This window comes from Morone saxatilis, unplaced genomic scaffold (genome assembly GCF_004916995.1).
Source record: "Morone saxatilis isolate NCDOM2014 unplaced genomic scaffold, NCSU_SB_2.0 Contig7, whole genome shotgun sequence".
In the NCBI taxonomy this organism is placed as follows: Eukaryota; Metazoa; Chordata; class Actinopteri; family Moronidae; genus Morone; species Morone saxatilis.
In genome coordinates, this window is record NW_023340246.1 from 19200950 (window position 1) to 19212508 (window position 11559).

At 38.9% G+C, this 11559-nt stretch overlaps 1 protein-coding gene across 1 annotated transcript in view; it reads left to right on the forward strand.

Moving 5' to 3' along the window:
* The window catches only part of vash2 (vasohibin 2), a 31064-nt gene extending 20917 nt beyond the window's left edge, over positions 1-10147 (forward strand). Inside the window, exons 8-9 of the mRNA XM_035679219.1 lie at positions 131-249; positions 4059-10147. Of these exons, the coding sequence (XP_035535112.1) occupies positions 131-249; positions 4059-4128 (189 nt within the window). The 3' untranslated portion in view covers positions 4129-10147. The remainder of the gene's footprint in view (positions 1-130; positions 250-4058) is intronic.
* Positions 10148-11559: the final 1412 nt, after the last annotated feature.

Sequence of the window (11559 nt, forward strand, 5' to 3'; positions counted from 1 at the left end):
AGCTAAAAGAGGCTAAAAAGCCCAGTAGAGCTATAGTGTGGATGTTTATCGGTACTGTTACTCATTAAAGTTTCAATGATCTCAGAAATTGTGATATTGACTTTTTACTTTGTGTGATTTTTCTTGTCAGATCCTTAAATCGTCTAGTGCCCAGTCACCAATCAAGGAGCGGAGCCGGGGGAAATCCTTATCACCACGGCGACGACAGATCAGTCCGCAGCGACGCATTACACATCGCAGAGACAAATCGTGAGTGTTTTTCATCGGTTGTCAATTTCCTGCAAAAAAATTGGAGCAGATGATGTGTGTGTGTGTGTGTGGTGTTGGTGTGTGTGTGTGTGTCAGTGTGTGTTTGACATTTTTAGGAGCTTACAACATTTTTAGACAGGTGAAATAATGGCTGTAGTTTTTTCAAACTTCCTAGTGAGTTCACCAGTGTGGAAATGGTGGATTCTTGTGTGTTCCTAACTCCCCCTCTGCTGTTCTCTACATTTTTTCTTCAGGTCAAGGAGAGTTTAAACTAAAGTGTGTGTGTGTGTGTGTGTGTGTCTGTATCTGTGTGTCTTGTTGCAGACAGCTCAGCATTATCACCAGGCAGACGGGTCCTAGTTCTGTTAAGCTGACACTATGCGTTATCATCGTGGTGTCTATGTGTACCACCAACACTCAGTGGCAAAGTGCCTCTCTCCTTCTGACTGAGGTGCAGGATTGGAGGGAACATAAAACAAAACTCCATAGAAAGATTTGGAAATTTAAAGCTGCCTTGCTCAGTGGCCACAATAATAACATGCATAAAGAGCTTGTTTGCATCATTAGGAGCCACTCTTTAATTCAGCATTAATACAATCAGCTTCATCCAGGTACATTCCTGTATTACATATTTTTACATACATGGCTTTTTTCCTAGTTATTATCTTAGTTTGAAGCCTTGGCAAACAAGTGAAAAGAGGAAATTAAGTAATGTCTAATGTAATTAATGTAATATCTAAAGTCTTGTAAAAAGACTGTTGACTGAAACTGTGTTAAAACTCTCAACTGAAACCTGGATGGATAACATTTTTTCAGGGTTAGCAGCTCTTAAAAAAAGGGTGACTCACCACCCAATTCAATGGCACTTTGACACACACACACACACACACACACACACGGGATGCTGAGTGTGTTTGTGTGTGCCGTCAGCTGTGTGGTGGTATGTAACACAATCTGACTCGGACAACAGCTGCAGCCCAGCCGTACTGCAGAGTCACCACAAACACACACACACACGCTGCACCAGAATTAGTGACATTCCCGGTGTAGCCGTTTGACGTGGCAGTGCGATGACCTTTCTTATGAGGAGCTTTAGGAGGATTAAGTGTCTAATTATTCAGACGCGTGTGTTTAGAAAAACAGTAACACAGAAAGAAGGGCTTTCAGTCACCTAAAATTAAATTCTCCCTTCTGTCGAAAAAATTGTGGAAGTGAATTCAACCCCCATGATGCAATTCAGCTTTAAAAAGATCAAATATTGCAGTTGATATGTAAGCCGTAACCACAGATATTATCAACCTAAGCTTTGCATTAGTGTGTGTGTTTGTGGTTTGTCCACTGCTAGCTTTGAGCCTAAGTTAATATCTCAATTGAAAATACAGCACAAATTATTGCAACATATCTTAACTGTCAAACTTTATACTCAAAGTTATATTCCTTGTTTGTTTTTGTCCTTTCTGACAGATATAATAATCCTCTGATAAGATCAAATATTAACCAGGAGTACAGAAGTTGTATAGTTCAAATACTGATCACGGTAGCTTGGAGTGTTTCAGAGTAAAAACCAGAAAAACAATATAAAACAACAAAAGAAGGAAGGAAAATTAGTGAGCAGTCTGCATTAAACCACCACGCCCCCTAGTGTTGAGTAATGAAACCAATACGATTTCGATTCCATTAAATCCAGGGCTCTGCAATGGATAGAGACAATATCATATGTACATTTAATACAATCAGTTACATGATGAACGGGATAGTGACAGTCACTAATACGAGCAGTCAGTAACAGGTTTGAAAGGCAACAGTCAGGGAGAGAGAGTAGAGTTAAAACAGTTCCCAACAATCCAACAGGGCAGAAAATCATTACTCACTTTCTCGCTGCCTCCTTTCACAAAAGGCAAACAATTAAGAGTTTGTTGTTGAGGTCAAGATTAACTTTGGGTCCCAGCAGCAGCACAGCCCTACCAACAGGTGTAAGTTAAAAATTCAACTAAGTTAAACCGCCAGAAGTATCATTGCATCTTTATAAAAAACTGAAAAAACACAGTGACAGATAATGATCGTTACTTACTGTCTGAATATTGAATGCCGTGGGAATTAATATGCATCGTAAAGGTGGTGATATGGGTCGATGTTATTACTTTGCATCAATGATATTGAATCGTTCATCATTGAATGGATATAGTGATTAATCACAAGGAGCTGCAGATAAACAGAAGCATGCAAGTGAGAGGAAGGTGCGTCTTTTCCCTTCAGGGTTCAGTCAAATTAATAATTGTCATTTTATTCTTCATAAAAGTTTTTTGTCTCATCAGTTCAGACGAGTGATGATCAGGACAGCGGAACAGCACATTACCACTTTAAACTACTTGAATGTGGTACTTAAAAAGCTATTACTGTTATCAACAGAGCAGTTACACACTTAACAACATGTTACCACTTCAGACAGACAACTCCAGCAGAGACAGTGTAATAATCTGCTGCTGGTTTAAATAGCTGAGAGCTTGGACACTTGAACAGCGCAGTTATTTTAGCAGCATGAGTAAGATGTTTTGGTGCCTGCTATACACAAACAAATACGGCAAACAACTAAATTAATAAAAGAACATTGGAAAAAAAAAAAGAATTAAAGTGAAAAAGTCTTGAAATACATTAAACAAGATTCAAATAGATTTTGAAATGCAATTCTGTGAACTTCTCACTTCCTCGCTTCCCTCTATGCAGAGGTAGTCAAAGAGAATATGAGATAGATGGAAAGAAAGCAAAGAAAGAATCGATAGACTGCAAGATGACAAGAACAGGATAAAGAAAAGATTTAAGGTGAGAAGAAGAGCAAGAAAGATGAGAGGAAAGGAGGGAAGAAAATGTGAAAGAGGCCGAGAAGAGAGGATAAGAAAGGTCGAGAGGGAAAGAGGATAAGGCCAGGCGGAGGACAGGAAAGAAAAGAGGGAAGGAAAATAGAGAGAGAAGAAGAGGAATAAAAAAGCTGTCAGCTCAACAGATTGGCTTCAACAAATAACCCTTCTCCTTGATGTGTCAGTGAATGCTGGAAAGCATAAAGAAAAGAGTGAGAGAGAAGAAGAGAGGAGGAGATGATATGAAGAGAGGGAAAGAAGAAGGGAAGAAAGAGCACAGAGGATTAAATCTGATGAGTTTCTAGCTTTTAGGACCTCTGAGAAATGAGAAAGAGATGAATCTGTTTCTCATTTTCCGTCTTCCTGCTTTTTCCTTTCACTGCAGAAATCTGAGTAAACAAACATTTCTCAACAAGTTGCACTGCACATGTTCTAGGTGCTCTTCAAATATACAGACTGGAACCATTTTCTGCCTTATAAACATTTACAGGCCTAAGTCTGAAAGTTCATTCTCGATCTTTGAAACAGCCAATTGACAAAACATTTAAAAATTTATAATCATCACAAACATCTATTGGCAGAAATTGAATACAATATTCATATGTATGTTTTCATTAGTGTATAATCACCTGACAATAAGAATGGTTAGTCTGGAAGGGGATTGGAAGGTTATTGGTTTCAGCTTCTCGAATATGAATATTAGCTGGTTTTCTTAGTCTTCTGCGTAAGTAACTTGAATCTCTTTGGTCACTGTTGGTCAGACAAAACAAGCATTTTAAACCAGCACTCTAATGGACATTCTTCACAAGTTTTGGATCTTTTAGTTGAGGTCTGTACTAGTTTAGTTCTCCTGTGTAACATTTTCAGTGTCAGCCAGGAGGAGGACTTCCATGATGCCACTGCGTTGCTTTTAGTAGACATGATCTAATCGTCTGTCTGCTCTCTTTCTGTCAGGCCGGCCTCGGTGGAGAGGAAACCTCCAGAGCTCAGCACTCTCAACGACGGCTACCAGATCCGCATCTGATCCCCCTTCTTCACCTCCCAATCATCCCAAATCCGTCCAGCCTCCTCAGCCACCTCGATCCAAGAGTCTCTACCTGCCACCAGTGTTTTTATGAGAGGAGTCATTGCAGCTGGAGCAGCTGGATCTCACACAGACAAGGTGGATGATGAACACAAAAATATGCGACGAGAGCTTTTCTGAGCTTGAACAGGAAGAACTTCTTAGAAGCTTTAGACAGAAAGTGACAGTTGGTCTGGTTTTAATACTTCATAGTGGACACTGGCCGCTCTTTTGTTTTACACTGACACATTTCAGTCACGTAGCTGAAGGACTTTACTCTCTTGATGTAGGATAAGTTTCAGAAGATATCAGTAATATCAATTTATGTCTAGATTTTCAACATTTTAATCAACTGGCAGGAAGGAATTAAAGGCTGAGAGCCATCGTGTCCTGACAACAGATACCAGTAAGTATTTCTGTGACCCCCTTAGTGACCATGTGTCTAGAGAAGGGTTACAACAGGAAGAGAAGAAAAGGTAGATATGTCAGTAAAAATAGTTGAACGTATTGGTTGAGAGAGACAAATAGCCACGATGGAAGAGTCACAGCAAAAAGATGTTAAGACTTAGTCAATTTATTGGTGGTTTTGGCATATTATTGTATAAAATAATCAGTTATCATAGTAGGACTTCTTTAGCACAATTTCACGACAGAGAAGTTAGGCATTTAATATCTTTTGTCAGGGAGGTGACTCTTTCACTTTGCTGTCAGTTTTCCAACATGACGGCGTTCATTGAGGCCTGGAGGCTTCAGGCAGACAGCCAAACATGAGATCATAAGGGAGCAGGAGATTCACAGGTGTAGCTGTTGTTATCCCACTTTATTCTCACACGCCTGCTCAACTACTGCTGTACTTTGGCTTCGTCTTTAAGAAAAAGATCACTAAAGGAATGTTTTAGGTACGCTTTGATTTTTTCCAAAAACCTTCCTGAACCAGCAGCTTCAGTTTAAATATGATGACTAAGAAGGCTTCCATGTTCAGGGTCCATCGATCAGAGTGGACGAGTGTAGAATAAGGAGAGGGCGTTGAATAAAGCATGCAGGGAAATCAAAGACACTGAGTCGATGGAGAGGAATAGGAAGTAGAAGAGGAGAGGACAGGAGTGAGGAGAGAGAGAGAGGATTCACTGCAGAAGATCAGAGAATGATCATTAGAGCACTGCGGCAAACCTCCCGTACCCCCCCTCTTCTTCATTCTCCTCTTCTCCTCTTCCTCTGCCCTCTGTTGACACATAACTGAATACATAACCACAGCTCTGTTTCCATCCATTCTGAACATCAGAAAGAAACTCCTCCAGACAGACAAAATACAGACTACTGTTGTACAAACAGGGAGCAGTCTCAGTATTTTAATACTCAGGCTGACAAAGCCTGCTCCTTTATGTCTTCATATTTACTATTAATGGGTCAACATCATTATTTATTTAATCAAATTGATTTCTATTTTTATTTATTGTGTAACCGCAAAGGAAAAAAATCTCTTGTTGGATGGAAACTTAGCTGCAGGGTGTCTTTACAGGTGCAGAAATCACACCGACCCCTGTAATTAAAATGACTCTACAATCTAGACCCGTGGAGCAGGAAAGAATTGGAGGGTTCACTACTTTATTAAAGGGATGAGAAAGATTTCTTTTAAATATTCAGTTACACAACATTTTGTTTATTTTTTTTGCTAATATTTTTTTGAGTAATACTGGGTTACTTTCACCTCTTCAGAACAGCTCACAGCCCTCACGTCCACTGAACCCATAACCTTTGATGAAGGGCCACAAATAGACACAGCTTCATTTTAAGGGGTCAAAGACAAGAAGGTTGGGAACCACTCATCCAAACCAGTGGACTTTGGAGGCCTGAAGAAGTGAAAGTATCCAGTGTTACACAAGAAAAAAGAAAAATCATCCCTTTAATCAACTTGTAGTTTCTCATATTTGGGAAAATAATAATAGCCTAGACAGTAATTGTAGTAAAAAAAAAAATACTAAAGCTACATTACCTAAGATTAAAATGTTTGGCGAATGAGAACATTGTTGGTTAAACGTATTCTGATCTCACTCAAAGTACCTTAAAAAACATTCAATCAATAGTATTTCCAGAACAAGTCAGCAGCAGAAGGCAAGTGGAGTTTCATATGTGTCGACCAAACTGAGCAGTAGCCAACCCGTGTGTTCACACAGTAAACTAACTGTGAGCTGTTAGCCAGCTGGATGCTGCCTTCACAGCTGGAAAATAAAATGATTCAGCTGGTCCCAGTTCAGCCGCAGCCAGTTTGTCCACTCAGACAAACAAGAAGTGAAGGCAGATGTTGTTGGCTGGGTGAACACATTGTAACAAAGGCCTCATTCAAGACAGATTTACGTGGCAGCGGGATACAACACTCTGTGCACGCTGTCTGCGGATATTAAAGGCGGCCCGGAGCTTAGGGTCAGGCCCTTCGAAGGCTCTGAAATGATTGTTTGCTCACAAAAATACTTTTCTATTATTTAGATTTGTCATGTTTTAATGTCAATGATGAATTGCCTTTTGGTTTAAAATAGAAATCTATTGTGATTCAGAGTCAAAAGACACATGAGGGTGAAAATCTGCTCAGCTTTGTGTTTGGCAAATATCAAAGTTTAACTTTGCAGGAGACAAATAAGTGTCAGGAAACCACTAAAGTTCTCAGAGCAGCTTGATAAATCATTCTTTCGCTCTGTGAAACTTCAGTACCAAGTGACCTATGAGAGCCCATTCAGTACTGTATGCACTGTTTCACGCTCGTATGCGTGATGTATCATAAGGATTGTCCAATAAACCCAAACGAGTTTGAATTTGTTTGAGGTTTTTTGGATTCTCCTGTTGAGGCCTTCGATGAATCTAAGCTGAGAAGCTTGAAATCTCACGCCGATATTTGTACCAGTTCTGATACAAATGCTTGAAATGACGGCAGAATATCACATATCAAAGCCGGATATCGTATCACACAGTACAGAAACCTGAAATCAAAATGGATATCTAACATATGCTGTTAGTCATACTGTACTTAGATACAGTAGATATATGTGTACACATAAATACATCTATGTTTATTCATGTTTGTTACATCCACAGAATGTACTGTACAGTTTGAAGCCTTCAGACTGAGAACTATATAAGTCAGTTTTAATTAAGAAAATATATGTAAGTACAACCCTCCACTGCTGGCCCTGACCAGCTCTATCCACAGAATTAAAGGGTTAGATGTGTTGCTCAAGGGCGTCTAGAAAATGGGGTTTTTATTCAGATTAAATCTGTTTTAAATTAAAAAGCAACTTGATCTCTGAAGGTCTGGCTACTTAGAACTAAATTGATGATACAACCGTCGGCCTTCAGGACACTTGAAGAATGACAACTGACTTCTATAGTTTTCATCTGAAGGATTCATTTGAAGAAAAAAGTTGTTTCCTAAAATCAAGCACGACGACTTCCTTTGTTCAATAAAGCTGCAGCAGGCAACTTACAGATCTGGCAACCAAAAGTGGCAATGAGAGCTAGAAACAAAAGACCTATTTAAAGGCTATTTCATTTTTCTTGTTTTGGTCACAGATCAGTCATCAGCAGAAGGATTTCAGTGTACAGAATATTTCCGATTTATTGTCGTCTGATTGTTTTCTGACTTTTCTTTGAATGTTCCACGGTGTCTTCTCGCTCACAGAACAAGTGTGTTTAACTACGGACATTTTTACCCTAGCTTTTTGTTTTAACAACAAGCTATGCACACACTGTGTTAGAGAGCAGGTGATGATAAAAAAAAAACTAAAATCCTAGTCTTCCACAATTCAAACGATGGAGGAGGAAGGTCTTTGTGGCTCGATCTACACAAGAACAGATGACATTTTAAACCATCATTTAAAACAATTCTACTCTAACCGGGACCCCTTGGTAGCTTTTCTTCACAACGTATAACACAAAGCTTTCCCTCTGTGTAGATCCAGCCTGAGCCATTATCACTGATTCAAGGTGCTGTAAGAAAAAGCAGAATATTTTTACATATTTCTGACGTCTGGCCAGTAGTGGACCATTAGCACAGCCCAGAGGCCGAGATCTGACCATTCACATCTCCGACTCTGGCGCAAACCAACCAGCTCAACGTGTTAATATTTGTATTGAAGGTTAAGTGTTGATATTTTCTACAGGCTTGATGTTTGTTAGCAGACGAAAGAAGCACAACGCTGCTTTTGCTTTTTGAGTATTTAAAATCCTATTACACACCGGCGTGGTGGACAAACAGATGGAAGAACTGATACATATTCACACTGAAGAAGCTACATATCTTTGGAGTACATATTCTCACATGTATTTTTGGAACTATACAAAATACAAGAGATTTAAGGACCTAAAGTTCCCAAATTTCACCCGTTGCAAAGATCCGAACTGCAGTTCCGGAGGATTTTACCCAACAACAGTGACAAACTACCTGACCGCTCAGCACAGACTCAAAAACTGTGACCGGAGTCAAAAACAAACAACCCAAACAACCTGAAACAGTGATACTAAATGTAGCAACTGAAACCTGTTCTTATGTCAGTTTGCAATAGAGACTTTTGTGCTTGACAATTTATCTTATTGAATGTTTTCCTTTTTAGTTTTGTTTTTTTTTTCAGCTTGTGGTTTTACTTCTCGATTCTGTTTTATGAAGACATTTGGGTTTGATTCATTGATTGTACTCTATCATTTTGAATGAGAAGCATTTGTTCAAAGAAAAAAAAGAAAAGAACAGCTTGTAGTTGTAGCAGGTTGTTCTTTTTGATGGCCTTTGATTCGTTTCCAAAGTGCTGATACCGCGTTTCTCAACTCCATCTTAGTCGTAATCTCACTGTACTGGTAAACGTACTGTAGTCTGTTCTAAAATCGGTGAACTTTGAAGACCACGCTGGATACAAATTCGACCACATGAAGATCTTGAATCTCTGCTTTGGCCCATTTTAACAGCAGTGATGTCAGTAATATACATTTTGAATAGTTTACACACTAGTTGACCTACCTAGGTGACTAATCCATTAAATCAGAAAGCTCCCTGTTGCATATGATAAGGTCATTTTTGCTGGACAAAAAAAAATTGCTTTACATTTTGTGTTCATGCTGAAACTCTCAAAAGCCGAACCAAATTCAGAGCAACATATCCGTTTAACAAAGACATTCGGTGGACACGATAAATGTCCATGTGATGCTTCCAGTGCCTCAGCAGTATGAGTTTAATCAGATTATTTAAATATCTTTATTTAATTTTTGACTTTTTGTCTTTTTTTGAAGAAGAAGTTGCTAATGTGCATTGTAAAAACAAAGTTCTGTCACAGTTGTATTTAACCAGAAAACGTCAGTCCACAGTCACAACTGTTCCCTCGTGTTTGGCTGACTGGTTTGTTTTCCATTCTCAACGATTCTGTGATTTTCTGTGTTTTTTTGCCCTTTGTTTTGCCTGTTTCAAGAAACATTTTCCTTGTTACGAACATTTTAAAGCAGACAGATCGGCTCTGCGCTGCGAAGAACAAAGGGACAGTCAGCCTTTTATCAAACTCTCAAGTCTGACGTTACATAAGACGAGCAAAAATTCTGTGTGGTGTGTGTGTGTGTGGGAATCGAACCCTAAAACCACTGTAACCGTATTCAGCCAGAATCTTAACTGATCAAAGCTCATTGACGGGACTGAGGAACTCTGATGAATTTATTTTGTGGGAACTCCACAGAACCCTGAGGAGCTGACCTACACACACAAACACACTTATTATTATTATTATTATTATTATTTTTAAAGAGCGTTGTTGAGTCCGCCCAGGTTCCCTGTGTGAGGATGTGGTGTGGTTTTGTATTCCTGTGGAGATGCATAGTAGGAAAAGATGTGACCCTCAGTCAATATTACTATTGTAACTTTCCTACTGTTACAGTACCAGTGGTCTGACAGCAGCTGTTTTTATCAACAACTGTAGCAGCATGTGTTCTTTTAATAAATGATCTATGTTTTTAACTGCGTGTTGCTTTACTTTTTACATTGGTGTATGAGAGAGACGTGATTGATTGACTTATTGATTAAGAGTACATTAGAGGGGGACAGGACCGGTGTTATTGGCTGATTTTAGCTTCTCACAAATATATTGGTGTTATATACAGTATGAGGACTGGAAAGTAAAAAGAATTTCGTGGTATAGAAACACCAACGATATGTTTGAGGTCATTTAGTTGCTTCCATTACTGTGTTTATTCACCAGAGAGGTGCTGACAACTTTATTTTTACACTGTACACATATAGGTGATACATCTCTAAAAACTAATTTAAAGGATCTTTAGCAAAAATGTTTTGTGTTCATTTTAAAAAACAATTGTCAGCTGGCAATGCTACTTATTACAATTTGTTTACTTATTACAGTGTAATATTAATTAAATATTACACCATAAAAACCAGACTAAACGCAACACGGAGAGATTAGCTGTCTGGTTGGTTCGTCCTTCAGCAGCAAACAGCTCAGGACCAGCAGCGTTCAGACTGAGGACAGGCAACATGAGAAGGAGAAGAATTTAGCTGAATACTGAAAATGGAAGATCAAAGGTGACCGGCTTCCAGTTGTGAGAAACAAGTAACTAAATAAAAAAATAAAAAAGATGCAAAAGTGAGACTGAGGTCGTGATAATCAGAGCTGCGGTGTGAATGTGAATATCTATGAATCTTAAGAAGGATGTTGGTGAAGAAAAAGAAGAGCGCAACATTCTCAACAAACCCTCATAAGACGACAAACTTCAAAACAGAAGAAGAGAGGCACGGGGAAGCAGCAGAGAACTGTTATGAATTCCTCTTTAGATGACAGTCCTGTATACACTCATGCCACACTACAGCCCCATGAAATAATCTGCTTATATTCCACTGCAGATGTGGGTCTCTCCCTCTGTGTGTGTGTGTGTGTTTCAGTCAAGCACATGGAGGCAGCAGATTTATAGAAATAATCCTTCATTTCTCATTTATCCACCAGTTTAGGGATTGGAAGGCAGGAGAGGCTCACCTCGCTGTCAATGGGTTATTATGATGTGGGTTTATCTGTGAATGTGTGTGTGTGTGTGTTGAGCTCTCTGTTATGATGATCAAGCTGTCAGGGTCTTTTCAAGACAGAAAGATAATTTAGTCTCCTATTTGGTATTAATATTTTGATTCGTTCCTCGAATCAAAATTAATAGAAACACTTTATAATAAGATAGCTCAAAAGTACCAAACATTTGGAAAAAGCTTAAAATTACTATAGAACTTAAACACTTACTATAGTAGATATAGCAGTACGTACTGCCATATTTAGGTTTAATGTGATGACAAAGAGTTGCAGTTAAAAGCAGTAGGAAAAGGCAGTAAGTGGACCTTGAGTACTTTTTTTTTCAGGCAGACATTTGTACTGT